This window comes from Columba livia, chromosome 1, assembly GCF_036013475.1.
Source record: "Columba livia isolate bColLiv1 breed racing homer chromosome 1, bColLiv1.pat.W.v2, whole genome shotgun sequence".
NCBI lineage: Eukaryota > Metazoa > Chordata > Aves > Columbiformes > Columbidae > Columba > Columba livia.
In genome coordinates, this window is record NC_088602.1 from 156,279,126 (window position 1) to 156,297,293 (window position 18,168).

The 18,168-nt window shown below is 35.7% G+C and overlaps 1 protein-coding gene across 5 annotated transcripts in view; it reads right to left on the minus strand.

The window, feature by feature from the left end:
- Positions 1 to 18,168, minus strand: part of ZFC3H1 (zinc finger C3H1-type containing) — a 41,432-nt gene that overhangs the window by 3,728 nt on the left and 19,536 nt on the right. For 4 of the 5 annotated variants that reach the window (XM_065040435.1, XM_065040425.1, XM_065040415.1 and 1 more), the window contains exons 15-32: positions 17,040 to 17,588; positions 16,847 to 16,956; positions 15,450 to 15,581; positions 14,274 to 14,395; positions 13,657 to 13,758; positions 13,195 to 13,311; positions 12,109 to 12,292; positions 10,351 to 10,537; positions 9,689 to 9,874; positions 7,580 to 7,817; positions 6,349 to 6,454; positions 6,073 to 6,271; positions 5,512 to 5,606; positions 4,495 to 4,605; positions 2,910 to 3,014; positions 2,644 to 2,809; positions 1,828 to 1,928; positions 73 to 174 (exon numbers count right to left, since the gene is read on the minus strand). In XM_065040435.1, the coding sequence (XP_064896507.1) occupies positions 73 to 174; positions 1,828 to 1,928; positions 2,644 to 2,809; positions 2,910 to 3,014; positions 4,495 to 4,605; positions 5,512 to 5,606; positions 6,073 to 6,271; positions 6,349 to 6,454; positions 7,580 to 7,817; positions 9,689 to 9,874; positions 10,351 to 10,537; positions 12,109 to 12,292; positions 13,195 to 13,311; positions 13,657 to 13,758; positions 14,274 to 14,395; positions 15,450 to 15,581; positions 16,847 to 16,956; positions 17,040 to 17,588 (2,912 nt within the window). Of the gene's footprint in view, positions 1 to 5; positions 175 to 1,827; positions 1,929 to 2,643; positions 2,810 to 2,909; positions 3,015 to 4,494; positions 4,606 to 5,511; positions 5,607 to 6,072; positions 6,272 to 6,348; positions 6,455 to 7,579; positions 7,818 to 9,688; positions 9,875 to 10,350; positions 10,538 to 12,108; positions 12,293 to 13,194; positions 13,312 to 13,656; positions 13,759 to 14,273; positions 14,396 to 15,449; positions 15,582 to 16,846; positions 16,957 to 17,039; positions 17,589 to 18,168 lie in introns of all 5 variants that reach the window. The other variant, XR_010467906.1, reaches the window with a different exon arrangement.

Here is an 18,168-nt window from a genome sequence, read left to right on the forward strand (position 1 = left end):
TTTACCTTTGTGATGTAAACCTTATAAACAAAAGCAATATCTATGAAAACAGATGTATGACTGTTGCATTACATTTTCCAGATGGCCAGGCATGTTGGGATATTATATGTAAACATCTTGGCTTGCAGTTTCAGAATTTGAACATTGCTCTCCTCCCAGTATTGCAGCAGCAGTCTGTAAAAGGCATTCATGAAAAAGGAACACTGCTCTAATCACAATCCAAAGACAAAAACACAGTACACAAAATATAGTACATCTCATCTGAGCCTAGAGTTGCAAGTAGGAAAAATAAAAACAAGCCACCATATACAATACTGACTGAACATGCTCCCAGAACAAAAAAAGTTAAGGTACTCTTTCAGAGAACAACTAAGTGTGAAAGCAGAGAGAACATATGATCTTGGCACTAACAAGATCCACTGTTAGCATGCACAAGTTAACTCTTCGAAAGAAGGCTAATTAGTTTTATAGTTGTGCTGGTTTTGGCTGGGATAGAGTTTATTTTCCTCACAGCAGTTGGCATGGGGCTGTGTTCCAGATTTGTGCTGGAAACAGTGTTGATAACACAGGGATGTTTTAGCTGCTGAGCAGTGCTCACACAGAGTCAAGACCTTTTCTGCCTTTCACACCACCCCACCAATGAGCTGGGGGTGCACAAGAAGCTGGGAGGGGACACAGCTGGGACAGCTGAGCCAACTGACCAAAGGGATATTCCACACCACATGACATCATGCTCTGTATATATGTGGGTGGAAGAAGGAGGTAGGGGGCACATCTGGAGTGATGGCATCTGTTTTCCCAAGTAACCATTATGGCTGATGAAGCCCTGATGTCCTGGAGATGGCTGAACAACTGCCTGCCTGCCCATGGGAAGTGGTGCATGAATTCCTTGTCTTGCTTTGCTGGCATGTGCAGATTTTGCTTTACCTATTAAACTGTCTTTATCTCAACTCATGAGTTTTCTCACTCTTACCCTTCCAATTATCTCCCCCATTCCACTAGGAGCAGTGAGCGAGTGGCTGCATGGTGCTTAGGTGCTCACTATGCAGTTGGGTGGCAAGGGGACACTGTTCAGTCAGTTCCGCTCACCCATTTGATGTAGTATTGACGTTGTCTAAGGAAGCTGCAAGTTCCTCTAGACAGAATCACAACTTGATTTAAAATGCAGCCATGGAACCTCGTGTGCCAAAGGCAGGTGTGTCATATTATTTCTCCACACTCCCAACCACACACACTTATCTCAGAACTTTTCAAAATTACTCAATTAAATGTTCATTAGTTCACGGCAGCTGAATAAAGTAAAACACAGACTCTCTAATCCTGGAAGAGTACATTTTGAAATGCTGTTTAAGTAAGAATCAGTATGATGCTTTTTGCTCACTAAGATACTTTTTTTCCAAAGAACAGTTATCTTTGTTAAATAAATGTCAAGCTAAGCCTTAAGGTAGGATTGTTATACACTAGTATATCCATTTTTATTTGGTTTATGCTGGAACTATACTTTTAATAGATCATTAAGTAACAACACTATTTTAATATATATGTGACATTTCTCTACACAGTTGAAATTTTGACCATTTGTACTCATCAGATAAAACGCAGAGTTAATTCCAGTATAATTATAACCTTTCCGTGGACAGAACAGAACTCTGTCAAACACAAGTCAGATTGAGATGATGTCAGAAGGCACAACATGCCTCAAGCAACATGCAGTAATAGAGGAAGAGTTTCACTTTCGCAGTAGAAAGCAAATCATGCGTGTCTTGCACAAACAACAGTAGTCACGTTAACCAGCCGTTTGTCTTGATTACAAGTATTTTTACATACCTCAGCGCAAGTCCAGGATTAGCAGGCATGGTAGAACAAAACCGTTCCAAGGTTTTGGAATGTTGAGATTTTGGAATGCAGCTCAAATAAAAAAGAATAACCTGTAGAATTTGAGTTATAACATTAATCCACTTTATAGCTAATTTCGCTAAAAATAATGGAATGACAAACTAGGAACATGACTAAAGTGAGTTACCACCTACAAACCTCATTCCTCAAGAGTACAGAAATCAATTTGTGTAATAAGAAGTTAGTGTCAAGTTGCTAACACCATGTATTTTAGTCCTTCCAGCCTGCATTTATTGAGTAAAGAGAAATGCACTGGATGTTTGTAAAATGGGAGCCAGGATTTCTATAAGCTTTATTCCATCTATATATGCTCAACTCGCTTTTATTCCTACTTCTACTTTATTGCTTCTGTTTCTTAACCACTGTAATTTTTATGATCAAAACTGACAGCCTAAATACTGTTTCCATCTGTAAGTGTTACAGCTTTGCAGACGCTTTTTGTTCAACCATCTCTTCCCTCCCTTACACAATTTCTCTTTTCTATAGGAAATAAGAGTTTGTCATTAACAGCTGCATTCACCATACTAAAGCACATCACAAAGTTTATTTACCTTACATGCCCTTTATTCAAAAGATCACTGCTAGACAGTCTTCTGCTCAGAACACCACTCTCCTCAGATACTTGTTTCTTTTCTACTAATTCCTAGCTCTCAGTGTTGTGCTGTATTTGAACAAGTCAATTACAGGTACCTACTAAAAGGCCATAAGTTTTTGTTTAATTTAAACTTTCCACAGACACATTTTTACCTTATTATGAAACTCGTAATTGGTCCAATAATCAGCAGTACTAAAAGGAATTGGGTATCGTGTGGGGACTGTAACCAGACATCTGTTCACTAGGTCGGTAAAAAGCTTGAATTCTTGGGCTTTGTTGTTGGATCCAACAACTTTGCTATTGATAAAAACAAGGTAACTGGAAGGAGAAAAAAAATAAAATAAAATAAAAAGATGGTTCTGGTAGCCTTCCCTTAATAGTTTTGAGATTAACTTACTTCCCTCCCTTCAAAACTTACTCCAGCCAGATGTTCTGAACAGTTTCCTGCTGCATCACTGCCCCCAGAGCTGCTTCGTAAGCATCCAGTGCTTCACCAAAACTTGCATGAAGAGACTGGCATAAACTGTTGATATGGAAAGTTAAGAATTGTCATATGTCATAAACAATACATGTTCTTACATATTAAGCATAAGAAACATGAACCTCCTATTCTGAGATACAAAAAAACCCAGAGCTATCAGTTTAGCAGCATTATGGACTAATTTAACAGTTCACTTATTAAAATGGGTAAGTCTCAACTGCAGATAATAAGGAATAATACAGAAACCATGCAACTTAAAAAGCAGCTCTTAAGTAGAAACAAAATATTACTAATTGTCTTCTACTCTTGTAAAGCACCGTTTTACTAGTCCTTGTAATAGGGATGCTCTGACTGCTACAGAATGGAGACAGTTATCAAGCTTCCATTTGGAACAATAAATTTCAAAGTCAGATTAAAACCACTTGACAAAAGGTATCAGACAGGGACAAGAAATAGTTCTGACACAAATACTACTGGGGATCTGGGGTAGAAATATCATCTCATTTGGAAAAAAAAAAAAAAAAAAAAAAAAAAAAAAAAAAAAAAAAAACCTGACAAGAATGTTCAAAAACCCCCTTTTCTTCCACAGCTTCTCAAAGAAACATATGGTCCAACCAACATATAAAACCTCACAAAAGATAGTAGATGACTTTTTTTTTTTTTTTTTTTTTTTTTACAAAGATTCAGTGAACAATCCTTAAAGTGTAAAGTTAACAGTGAAAATAAGGTAACACAGTAAGTCACAAGAGGAGGGGAAAACAAAAAAAAACACAACACACAAACAAACAAACCCCCACAAACCAACAAACAACACACCTCTCCTGAAGAAGACAACTACAAAAATGCAAAATAAGATAGGGCTGATGCTGTTCCCTTGCTACAGAACCCTCCCGATAGTTATAGATGGCTAATACTTTGGTGCTTGCCAATCCTGGATATCACCGCTAAGGAAATGTTTGAAGAAAAAAAACAAAACCAAACAAAAACTGTATACATGGCAAAGATCTGTCACATTTGCAACCTCTTGCAGAGGAAAAGGTCACTTTGCTATGGTGGGGCATCTGTGGCTAGTTCCAGCTTTCACAGCCTGTTGATAACCAGCCGAAACAATGAGTCAAGGTAGGTGAAGAGACCAAGGCTAAACAAAGTTAAACAGAACAGGGGAATGATTGTACAATAAAAGAGAGACAACTGAAAGCCAGAAGGAAAAAGAACACTACTAGTAGGGGTAACGTAAAAGTAAAACAAAAAATCATTTTGTGATATGAACACCTCTATTACTGTTCCCATAGGAAAGAATTTCTGAAAGATTTCTCAAGTGGAGAATTTAAGTTGACATACAATTCACAGTTCCATAAAATTGTCTCTGTTGTACAGCAGACAGGTAGTTTCTCTAAGGACTGGCAGATCATTTATTGAAAGAACCTTAAATCATACACCTTCAGGCATATTTTCTGCTTTTGAAAATGCAATTTGCTCAGACTCAACAGCTGTTTCTCAGAAACACTTTAGAAAGTCTCACCAGTAGATCTGCCACAGATACGGGATTTGCTGGTTTACAACATCATCGGTAAGATGTTCTTTATAGAGAGGTGATGTAAATTCAATTGGCATTGGAAAATTCAAGAGATATCTACAAGAGAAAAAATAGTAACAGATGACAATATGGAACAGTCCTATGTGGATGTAACATTTACTTCTGAAATCCAGTTCATGGAACATATTAAAAAGATGCACTTTCCCTAGATTTTAGTTTAACTCCAGACAATTTATACAAAAAAAACATTATATGGAAATATAGAAGCAGTTTATGTAGAAAGCATTTACTCACTCATTATGTACATGTTACATGTTCCTTTCTGTCTCTGACCTCTCCCCTCACATCATAAAATTTAATCAAGTAAGGTACAATCGCATACCTACAGTCAGCTAAGTAGCATCACCAGTACTAAATTTAATGCAAAAAAACGTAAGCAGGAATAAAAACTAACACCTAACTTGGAAACAAAAAAATAAACCCAAACAAACCACATTTCAAAGCCTCATCTTTAGCACAGAAGGTCTCCCTTTGAAGGCCTTCAGAAGCATCTATTTTGACTACAGGAAACTTGCATATTTCAAACCTTCAGTAACCTGTGCCTCTAAATAATTAGCTGCTGATTAATAGCATGCTGGACATCTGCATTGAGGCCTTTTGCAAGTGCCTAAATATAGTATTTTAGGATGCAATTTTAGGCTTCTAGCTTTGCACAAATGAAATCAACTTTGGCATACACATGACCGATTTTCCATTTCCCAAATCTTAACATTAAACTTGACGGCTGTTTAATCTTTAAATACTTGTGGTTTTACAATTCAGTGTATTTGCACAAACAACAAGCACAAACCTTATAAACTACCAAAACATAATTCACTGAAGTTTTATCAAAACATGCCAAGCTAAAAATAGTGGAGTTTAAAATTTCTAGACTGTCTTGTTTTTTCAAGAAAATGCCAATATTACATAAATTTAAATAGAAAAATAATATTCTAAGTGTACCTTAAGAGATCCATGGGACTGTGCTGTTGGCATGTATTCTCAAAGAAAGCTGCCACAAATTCTTGCAACAGTGGAAGAATACTGCTTGACCTTTCCTGTTTTGGGGTTTTATTATTTTAAAATAAAAACAAAGTCAGATATCAACCTGAAAATGACAGGAACGATTTAAGCATAATAAATAACCAGCGGTGTCTCTATCTCTGCAATGCTCCATTGTCTTCGCTCCCTCAAGAACGAAGTCTAACTGGGTCAGTCTGCAGGTAGCAGAAAGCCGAAAACAAGTTACAGGGTTTCCTGTTAACATCTGTTCTTGCGTAAGGATATTAATGCTGGATTAGAACAATCCAAACTACAAATTTACGACTGCACGTAATTCCTTCTATTATCTTTAGCCATGTTGTTAATCTTGCCACTTCTATTTTTCCCATCTATATACAGGAGAACTAAACATTACCAAAAAATCATGAAGATCAATTGATTTGAAAAGTATTTAAAATAACACAAAATCCAAACTTTACAAAGCCCAGCAGATCAACAAAATGACTTGGAGAGGAGTATTACCTGTGAAACAAGGAATTTACACAACTGATAAAAAATTTCTGCATTCTGAGGATTCTTCTCAAACGCTCCAATCCACACTTCGTAAGCATTGTCACTCTGCCCCATCTGCAAATACAAGGTGGCCAAACTCTCCAAGAGCTGACAGTTGTTAGGGCAGAGCTCCAATAAAGATCTACAACGTTCTGCAGCAGACTCCCACCTTAAAGAAAATTAAAGGTAAGTTTTCAAAAAAGAAGAGTTGAGTAGTCCAATTAAAAATGTCTTGAAACAACTTACCTTTCAAGAAGTTTCAGCAAAGCTATCATGTTTTTGTAGAGAGGAAAACAGATAGCTATTCTTTTGTCAGCCTCAAGGCTTTCATCAGTACATGTTTTGACTGCATCTTCAAAACAAAAGTACAAAAATCAAGCATTTAGACCTCAAGCAATGTCAAAGTTATTTGAAGTCTTAACATAATAAAAAGTCTCATTTTTAACATAATGAAAATACCAAAATGTGGAAAAACATTTGAGTGCTGCTTTTGCAAAGTATTAAAAAAAAAACCAAACAAACCAAAAGCTCTCTTAACACTTATCACCACAGTACAAAGACAAAAGCCTTTCAGACGACTCACCCCTCATTCGTTTAAAAAACAAGAAACATCCTACCAACTAAGAGTTAAAGCCACATTACAGACAGCAGTGCATCACTATATTTAAAACTTCACTCCAGGATTTCCAGCATAGCTGCTGAAAGCTATTGAAACAAAAGCTAATACATTATTTTTCTTCTCAGCACAATAAAAAGTTACCCAATAATGACCACCCAGCTACCATGGCTAGACTGCCTTCACTCCCACAGCTGGGCTACTCAACCTATCCTTGAGTACTTCTACACTGCATCACCATCTGCAGCATAGATATATTTTCAGTGGCAATTCAATATTGCTGGTAGCTAACATGCTAAGTACTGACATTTACACAACCCCATCATAAAGTCTACCTCTGGCAGCACCACAAGTCAAGAACTCAATTTCTTGTAGTATCTTCATTTTATTTCTTGAATAATTATTCAGCTTACTTAAACTCTGAATGAAACACACACATACATTGCTCTGCCTCTTCTAAGGAAACACACTAATCTTCCAGGGAATTCATTTTCCAATAGACACATCCCACTGAGGGGAGGGAGGGCGAGAGGGACAACAGAAGCTTGGCTCTATGCTTGCATAAGCCCAAGAAAACTAGCAATGTCATACCGGTCTTTATCTTATTAGAATATCATCGTTCCAAGAAAGACCTATGGCTTTGAACCATAGATTAAAAACCCAGGGTGTATGTGTGTTAAGTATCTGAAAACATGGACTTTTCACCAGTGCTCTGTTCAAATCAAGATGAAATATGAATCCAAATGGCTTAACATGGTCATCAACAATATTGTGCTGCCTTGAAATTCCAAAAGTTGGATAGTATTTCTTGATTTATAACAAGTGAGTGATGTATTAGGTAGTTTACCTCCTTAATCTTACCTTCAAACATAGCTAATAGCATATCAGGATCAGTCTTCACATCTTCAGCTGTTTGCCATGGTATTAAAAATGGCTCTTTGTTCATCATCCTTGAAGGACTGACATTGGCTGGATCATAGAACTTGCCTGGGAGACAGCCGAATTCAGTCAGATGTATGTAAGCCAGCCAAGCCAAGCAACGGTCACTTACAACAAGGTGTTTTGATATTGTTTTTTCACTTGCTGATTTTAAAGCATTCTGTAAAAGTTAAAAGAAATACATTATATTTCAAACACAAAATTTTTTAAGATCTAATAATGAGAAAAGGAAACAGAAAGAGTTTTAATATTCTCAAATCTTTTCAATAGAAAACACAGGAACTAATTTTTAACATCCATCATGATTTTATTTGGCTTACGTTAATATATTACTAGATTCAAACAGTATGCATAATTTCTAGTAACATGTTTAGAAAAACTGTAGAAGATTATTATTTTGAAAAGTGAACAGAGTTTGAAAACATCCATCTCCCAACATGTGTTCCGTGTCTCTGCTTAATTCTTGGACAATTATTTCCAGTTACACAGAAATAATACATGAGCTCTAGAGACAACCCATGTGCAAGTTGGACTCATCTTGCTACATCCTACTGATTTTATGGTCTGGGGGTTGTTTGTCATTTTGGGTTTTTTTTTTAATCCATTTCTAGTTATACAGCTACTAAGTCACAGCTCTCCAAGCCTACTGAAAGCACCACCATGTCTAGAGATATTGTTTAAAAAAAAAAGTGTTGGAAACATTACTGAGACCAAGGACAGTGCTTCAAATTTTCCTCCCGGTCATATGCAAAACCAGAATAGCCCAGTTAAATTGGCAGATCCCAAAGAAAATCATTAGAGCATGCAATCAGACAAAGTCTAAATACAATTGCTCCTAAAACATAACAGAATCTCATGGCTAGTGATATGCCAATATTTTTTCTGGATAAATGCAGTACAATCAAACAATGCACTTTCAAGGGAATGAAAATACTTGCAAATTCAGGCAAAATTAAGAAGGAGGACACTTGTCCTGCAAAAACTGTTGTTTCAAAAACATTTCACTTATTCACCCTTCCAAATATTTACTTCAGCAAATTTCCTTTTAAGTTTATAAAGGGACACATTACTACTCACTCTGGAGTAGCATTTACTTAGAAATTATCTTCTCTTAAATATGGTTTTCACAAGACATTCTTTTCAACTACGTGTTTCAGATTAACATTAAGAAAATGGGGAAGGGTAAAGGCAACTAACCCATGTTATTCCCTCAAATTGATTTCCATATCAATTTGATACAAGCTTTTTTCTCCCTCTGTTCTTTTGGTTCATTCAGTCAAACATACAGAGGTACATTTATCAGTACTGCTGTGTTCAGAATAGCTCTTGGAGGAAGTCAACACAGCATTACACTTTTCTATTTAAACTGGACGTAGAAGAAAACATTATGGTTTTAAACGACACAACTGAGAAATATGTTTTAGGGTGTAGCAAGCAGCTGGTGCCACCTGCTGGGAGGAACAAAACATTTGCCATTGAAAATACAGCAGCTCCCACTTTAAGGAGGAGCCAACATCAGCATTTGATTTCTCACCTTCATCCACCACTTCTGACTACAGAACAGCAACCGAAGTTCTTTCTACAATCACAATAAAAGCCTGAGATAACTAATTTTTGAGTAGGGCAATGCTGGTAGATACCATATTATGTTCTTCCCAAGAATGACTGGTTTGATAATTGTGTGTATCAACAAACATTCAAGCACCTGAGGCAAGATATTACTCAAAAGCCCTTCTCTGCAGAAATGTATTCTACTGCTTACCAGAAATAAAGCAATTCCCTGGGAATGATTTCAAGCTGTAGTGGTCTAGGCTATCAGCTACACAAGCAAAGCAAAATAGAGAACAAAAACCCCAAAGGTATATCCAAATTTTACAATGGCATCGTATCTCAAAAACAGGAGTCTCTAGGAGAATTTACTTGGCAAATAAATGAAGGAGCAATTCTTCTAAAGTTGACACTATCAGAGTCACAGTCATTAGAAAGGTGAAGGTGTGAAGACAATTCCTGGGGTAGTAACCTGGAAGTTACCTGCAGCAGAACAAGAGCATTCTGATGTCTTCCTGTAAACAGGCTTAAGTGGACCCTGTACAGGAGAGTCTCCAGCAGCTGAAAGGACACAAGATTTGGATTTTCTTCTCTCACTTCCATTAGGAACTGCAGCATCCTCCCACATACATAGTCTTTTCCATCAAAGGAATTCTCCAAATTCAAAAACTAGAAAGAAATAATTCATATTTGTAATGAATTACTATAGTCAGAATACTACTAAATCTTCCAGGTTTAAGTTTAAAAATCATATGAATCACAAACTTCAGATAAGGTCTTCCACCACCTTATGAACCATATTTCCCTCCCTCACACCAAATTTTCACTTGAAATATCAAAAAATACTGTTAAAATATTAAAGATGAATTAGTCAAAGAATTTTTTCAAGCTTAAGTAACAAAAAATAAGAAATGTAACATTTTGATTTTAAATAACTCTTAATACCTGAGGGAAAGTGATGATTTCTACAAATATGCTGCAAACAGAACTTTGAAACTTTGAATTGCTTAAATTTCTGAGCAACATCTGAGTTTTCAAAAAGCTGCAGTGTATTTCATTTCACACTGTCACACATACTCGTTTGCTACAGTAGAAAACACACACTTAAGTAAATATTTCACATACACTTTTTTTTTTAAACTTACTGTCCACCAGATTTGGTAAGAGGCAGCATATTCTACTGCTGTTTCACACATTTCCTGTATCTCCTCCTTGGTTCCTCTTTTTGAGAAGAGTCTGAGGTAATGACACCAAATTTCAGGGTTTTCTTTGTTGTTCTCAAGGGCTCGAGCCAAAACATTTAAAGTAGAATCTAAACACTCAGATGATGACCTATAAAAATTAAAGAAGCATTCACATCAACTGTGTTAGCATCACAACTTACACAATATAAAATATTAAAATGGATGGTTATAATTAAAATGGAAGTGACACACCATCAGCCATCTTTTTTCTTTTAAACATGTCCTTTACTATGAGAGTTTCAAAGTGTGAGTAAGTTTCTATCCTTCAAAGGTTATTATTAGATGCAATTATCATAGTGGATAGAAAAATAAATATTCTAGGAAAAGAATGCAGATTCATATCAGAGTCCAATTTAATTGAAAATGGGTAAGATTCATCTGTAAGGAGAAGTCTCAAGCTGCAATCACATAAAGGCATTTACAACATACAGACTCAACGCAAGTAGAAATTTCAAAGGCTGAGCAAGTTAAAGTTGGAATTTTTGTTACACGTTTATTTACTTTCTACAATCAAATTTAAGCCTTTATTTCAGGTTGCTATGCATGCCATGCAGGTTTTTTTTGCCTCTAAACTATTAAATAAAGGAGATCATACTTTGAGATAATTATTACAAGATGATACAAGATTAGCTCAAATAACTGACTATATTGCAAACCACAGAGCTGAGCTTTAATGCATAAACAAACTTCCATAAAACCACAGAAAGCTTCTGAGGTCACATTTATTTTAAAACCATCTTAAGAAATTACTTTGCATTGCCATTTATGAAAGGAAAAGCACATGTCCCAAAACGAAACTAATACAGTCAACTGTGTTTAAGTCTCAAGCCTTCTCCAACATTCAGATCACGATTGCCACCTACCAAACCACTCAGTTTCTTCAGAGTACTAGAAAAGGGAGGAGGAGGTGGTTGTTTTAAGAAAAGGATGCATTGTCTCCCATTAGGTTTTTTCCCTTCTTTTCTTGGTCTTTTGAAAGAGAGATAGTCCTCTCCATTCCCTCTTCTCCCTGCTGCAGTTGCTTAAGGTAGTACCTCACTATTAAAATCAAAGTCCATTTCTAAAATGAAATCATCATGACAGAACTCATACTAAAATTATCTGATTGCCAATAAAAACATGACACCCTGCAGAATAATTTAAATAACAAACTAGAAAAACTTAGAAATCCAAAAGTTAAAAAATTACAAAATAAGACGACAAGTGCTCAGCTGGACCATTTCTACAGAGATAAAACCACTGCTCTTATAAAAAAGCTTTCCAATGAAAGTAATTTCAAACATTATTCCAACCATTCTCTCAAGAGAGGAGAAACTGATTTGAGTTTATTGGTCTACTACTTTATCACTGAAAGTACAACATTCCACTGTAATCTTGGGAACACAGTAGCCTGTGCACTTTTCAAACACAATCACTTCTCCCACGCTACTTTCCATCAACTTCCATCCTGAATCAGAACCTACCTAAAGATAAACCACCAGTGTAATTTGTTACATACTATACTGCCTACAATAGGAAATCTAATCTATTTTTTAGCCTCCTTTTAAGTAATACATTATTTGTGGCATTGTTGAAGGAAGTTCTTTAACATCAGAAAGGAAACTTGATCATAGCAGCATGGGTAAGGCACAAATCAAATCCAAAATGTAGCAGACTTACCCTTCATTTTGATTCAAGTATTTGTATGCAAGTTTAATCCAAAGCTGTACATCACAGGGGTTTTCTTGAACACTTGCCTCCAAGTTGGAAATGTCATCAGTCTCACTTGTGAAATACCGGACGTCATCTGGAGTCACCACAGCATCAAGAGCCGGGATTCTTTTTTTATGTTCTGTGGGATTGGCTGCAAATGAAAATAATTTTACAAAAAGATGTTTCATTTTAAAAATGAAGTGACCTGTAAGATAAGAACCCATACAAAATGTGGCAGTTATATATTTCAAGCACAGTCATTGACCAGAACAAAACACAGTTATTTCAACATCCTCTAAAACTTAGAACTGTGTAGTCCGTAGAAAACTGGTTATATTTCAAATGTGAAGGCAAAAAATAAAGGCTGCTTTAACCAACAGACACTAATTAAGGCAGTTCATTAAGCAGCATTAGGAAATGAACATATCTGACAAAGAAAAATTGATATAAATTCTGAGTCTCTGAAAATAATTTTTACAGGATTTGCTAACAAATACTAAAGCTCTCACTTGCATGAGTCACATGTGGAGACACTGTTGGGTTACTGATGCTCTAGCAAGCTTCCAAGTCTCAAATGCCATTTAACAGCAGCTTTTATTGAACTCCTGACCTCAACACCGAATACTAACTCTATAGAAATTCAAAATAATCAAGCACATAAAGTTTTACTACTTTTAGTTCTGGGAGGGTAAAATTAAAATTTAAAAAATCCTAAAGGTCTATGAGCAAAGCTGAAACATTCTAGGAAAACAGTTCCTTATACTCCTCTTAAGAACAGGTGAGTAGAAATTCCACTTTAACTTCCAGTCACACATTATACTAATTTTTTTTTGCTTAACTACAACAAATTTCAGTAAAACTTTACCCAAACAATTATGCAAAATAAAGTTTCCATGCAGGAAATACAAAGTCAAGAGAGCTACTAAAAGCATCAGTTTTCTTAAGGACCACTTTAAAAATTAGGGGATGGGAAGAGGTTGAAGGGATGGGAAGAGGTTGGTAGGTATTTTCCCCCAGTACTCATTTTTAATGGATGCCACACATCCAGATTACCATATTTAATAGGTCCACCACACTGTTCCTCTTCACCGCTGCTACTATCTAACAGAGGTTTTCTCCAGTACTTTGGTCTCCATTTCCTTTTATCTTTCCACGTTGTAAATGGAGGTGCTGTAAACAAGCAAAGTAGAAGAAACTCTTCTGTATTCAAGATTAAAACCTTTTTGCTAATAAATATTTTAGATAAAAACATCTTGTGAGTGAAACCCATGTGTGTAAGTATCAGCCTTACTTATTTAAAAGCTATTGTGCTTAAGTGCATAAATCAATTTACCAGATTGAGACTCAAACTATTATTGCCTTAAAACAGACTCTGCTGCCTTTCATTTATGATAATCAGAGTCTATAATACTGAGATAAACTACTAAAAAAATTATTCTTGGTTCACAAAATCATCAAGGTATTATACAATATGAAGGTTTTAAAAAATTATATTGAATCTACGAAGTTACTTACTGTGACTTTTACTCTCATTGACATTACTGGCCAGAAGAACAGCCATCTGATCCACTGACATACGGTCTCTGTTTATACCAAAAAGTTTTTCAACATATTTTTCTGAAACAATAATATTTTTATCTTGGGTAAGTACATACATGAAAATGCATAGGTAACTTAACAGAAATTTAGCACAATCTATGCTAAATTCATGAAATGTGACTGCTTTAAGAGGTATCGTAACATATTAGAAAAAAGAAAGGCAAAACTGAAAGTTCTGTTCTGCAATTTGCCTATATGGCAACAGCATTATTATAAAATTCCAGATTCACTGAAGCAGACCAGTCAAGTAGTTACAAACAGCAGTAAGGAAAGGGAGAGGGAAAGATTCCACGCCCACGGCTTCCCAATCCCCCTTTTTGAGTGAAATGTTTCACAGATCAATGATTTTTTCTTTCTGTAAAGACATCACGGTAACTATCACTACAAAAGACTGAACTGCACAACTGCAGAAACCTATTTTTTCATATAGCTGTATCTTATATCTTGCTTTACATCAAACTCCTTGCACCCAGAGCTTTTAATGAAAGCCATTGCCTTCAGAAATGAATCTTTGTGAACAAAAGACTCTTAACCTGTGGCAGTGCTGATTTCCTCATCAGTGCTTTTTTCTGAACAGCCAATCAGTTCTAAATCGTAAGATAGAATATCTTGAAACAGTTGCGTGCGGCTAAGAGTGCAGTCTTTCATGTGCTGCCTAGAACAAGAAATAAGCAATTTATATTTATCACAACAAAAATTTTATAAGGCTTGTAACTAGAAAGCTGGTTTTAGTGCATGCTAGGGTGAGGTATAAAGTAAACAATACCCACAGAAAACACTATAGCCTACTCTGAAATTTCTCTTAAATACGCCGCAGTCTTCTCTAAACTTAAACCTGCATCAGTAACTTAATCCTAGTCTTCACTATTTCACTACAGGCTAACTCTTTAAAATAAACCTCTACATTCTCATTTCGCACTAACATAAACATAGTATTTAGAACCTCCCAGGTCAAACAAGGTGGTTATAAATAAAAAGTAATATCCAATTCTTATAAGACTGAAACTCTGGTTTGATGGTAACAGCTAAAAACTAATCCAAAAAGGTGTCTGCCTCTGAAAAGGCCAAAAAAAACCCAAACTAAAGTCCACTCCTATTACATATTTCCAGTAGTGAGAAGATTCCAAACTGCATTTATTCCTGACCAATTCATATCCATTTGCTCTTGTACCAACTTTTTAAACATAGTATGCAACATTAACAAACTATTTCTAATATAACACCAAGCTTCAAAGAAACAAACTTAGCAAGTATTTGCCCAGAAAATTAGAATTCCACTGCTACATAATCATATAATATTTGGTATATGCTTTTGTTTTGTTAGCAGCACGATACACGTTTAGTGTGCTTAACATTATCAACCACTACCTGAGGTTCCATGATGGTCTGAAGTTATGCTGAAGCTATAAACCAAGGAGTCCCATCTGAATTACAAGGCAACCAAAAGGTGAAATATTCTCTAACAGTCCATACTGCTTTTCTAAATTTACATCTAAATAGTCTTTCTTCATGGTTTAGATGAAGGAGTTTTTGTCCTGCCAACCAAGTATCTGCAATAGGGTATTAAAAATAACCTTCTTTTCTAGAACTTGTGCACAGGGTCATAAATCTACACCTTTTAAATGAATGAAAAACATTCCTATTTTGGTCTTTAAGTCAGACATCTAAAAGAAAGGTTTAGTCCAAACAAAAAATTAAAAAGAACTCACCACTGGCAGTCATCATCATTACATGTGCCTGTTAAATCAAAACGGCAGAAACACTGTTTTGGCTCAATCATATTGCTATATGTTACTGAACTGAGGTACAGTTTTTCCTTAGTTCGAAAATACGGACTAAACCTAAAATGAAACAGTGAATTATTATGACAAAGCTTACAAGGTAAGACATCAGTATTACTAAACAAAACATGTTTTAAAATAATCACTTCTTCTGTATTAAACCTCTTATTTCCAAGACCCTACTACTAACCAAAAGCACCACTGACCTGTGAGTTAAGAGGAAGGTGAAAACAGTGAGAAAGAGAGAGAACAAGACAGTATTTCTCAACCTAAACAGATTCTGCTATAACATTCTCTTCTTCCTTAGGTGTAGAACTTAATTCGTATACAAACAGGAAGGGCAGTAATCATTCAGTAGTAAAAGTGAACTACTGAAACTGAATTTTAGTTTAGTTCTAAAAAAAACCTGCACTCATGCTTCAGTCAGCATAAGATCATCGTCAAATGGAAGTATAAAGAGAACCATTAAAAAGATCAATCTGAAAACAGTGAAAAAATCCACATCAGATTTTAGAACATATAAACAAACAAAAAGTCTGAGATGAGCAGACTAATGCTTTTTTAAAATCTTTAGCTAAAGTTTGACTATGTCAATTCAGGGACTTCTGGCTCCTTAAGTAATTGAAGCCATAACCTACAAGTTAAAATGAATACCCCTTTATGACGCATTCTCAATCTTTTGCTGCTTAAGAACACAGAAATCAAAAACCTGAAGTACATGGTAGTTGCTGCTCTAGTTTAAATTCCAAACTCTTGTTTCCTAAAAGTTAATGTGCAGGAACCGAGCTCTCTTTAGACAAAAGACAGCTGTGGTCTCAAATTGATTATATTTGCAGGTGCCTACTTTAAGTCAAGATGAATGACTGTGCTCATGCCTCTTTCCACTGAGCAGGAATCCAAAAGTAGGTGATTCGCTCGATCTTGACTCAGACAATGTAAATCCTAGCGAAGTTTAAGGACTGCATAATTGAAATACATTTCTGTTAATTATTTCCTGTATTTTAGATTGCTTCATAATGGCTATGAAAATCGTAACTGTTATTTTTTAATTTAGTTATACAAAACAACAACCCAGTTGCAGGGAACAGTACACAACACAACATAAAAAGCAGCATACTGCACTAAAGCAAGGGACTCCTGCATACCAGAAAAAGGAATTTAAGCCTAGTTTAGGGAACATAATGGTAGAACTGTTTCAGGACAGTCAAGTTTCTCACTGCAACTTATCTTTCTGTACATGCCTGGCTATCAAGGAAGAGCACTGAAGAATACTTGAACAAGAACACATATAAACAGAATTCAAACAGCTGCTACGGTCTTCATACCTGTAGGATTTAAATACTAGAAGAGGACTATGATACGGTCCAAATGGAAATGGTTTCACTTCAGTTTGTTTATTTTGCGACGTAACAAAATCCATATCCACTGAAATTTCCTAGGAAACAGATAAACAGATATATAGCAACTGCAATACCACCTAATAAAGACAACCTTCAGATTTAGTTTTAAAGCATTTACCTGACCACATAACAGATCTTCCTTGGGTACTATAGAGGCAGTACTTTTCTGCAGCAGCTCTTTCAAGCTGTCAGCTTTAGCATAAAGTTTTTTCAGTTCATCAACATTTAACCCAAGGAACAACTCAGGCTCCTCTGATGCCTTTTTAGAAAGTTTGTTTATAGTTTCTTGTTTTGGAGTGTCCATGTGTTTAAGATTTGGTTTAGTAAAAGAATTAGATTCTCTGAAAGACCTCCTTCGTTCTCGGTTTGAATTAGACAGAACTTCATCATCAAAGTAGTTTTCCTCACTGTCCAAAGACAATTTATCTTGTGTAAGATCATGAAGCGATGGCTGAGGTAATGAAAAGTCAGATTCCTCTTCTGCATGAGGTGCAATATTTGATTGTTCCTTAGTTTGAAGTGCGCGGGCCTCCTTAAGTTTCTGAATCTTCAGAGCATACTCATACTCCAGTTGCTGTAGCCGCTTTTTCTCTAGTGCAATCAATTCCGCCGAATGCTTTTTTGGACTTGACGCAGGCGAGGTCTCCAATTTCAACATTTTGCTTGGCTGAAAGGAAAAAAAATCCCTTTATTTCATGTTCACATTTACTGATCTATTGACAGGAGGTAAATGAAACATGGGCAAGATATTTAATTTAGAGTTTATAAAAACGTATTTTAAACTCCTGCCAGAAAAATTCAACAAACAGCAAGAAAACCACAAAAGGGTTTGCCATGATTCAACTTGCATGTTTGCAGGTTTTCCAATAAAAATTACAATACATCACATACAGGGTTTCAACAGAAGCTCTAGCCGCATTTAGAAGGTGAGCCATAAAACAAGTATGCAGAGAGTGTTGGGGGGGGAACACAAAAAAAAAATTAGTCTTCTTTTTCTATATTTGTTTTTCAAAATGAGAAGATCAGATCCGCACTTCAGCATCTTTGCTAGATAGTTTTAACAAAATCATTGATGTCTACAGGTAATAAGTATCTCCTTCACAGGCATATAGCTCCTGTTATTACTTAGCTATGAATGACATGCCCTTGGAACAGAAATGAAGGTATTGAACAGTCTTAATGTTTAATGCTTTTTCTGTTGAATTCTCAAAAATATAGGAATCCCATAAGAAGATTCCTACAGTGCT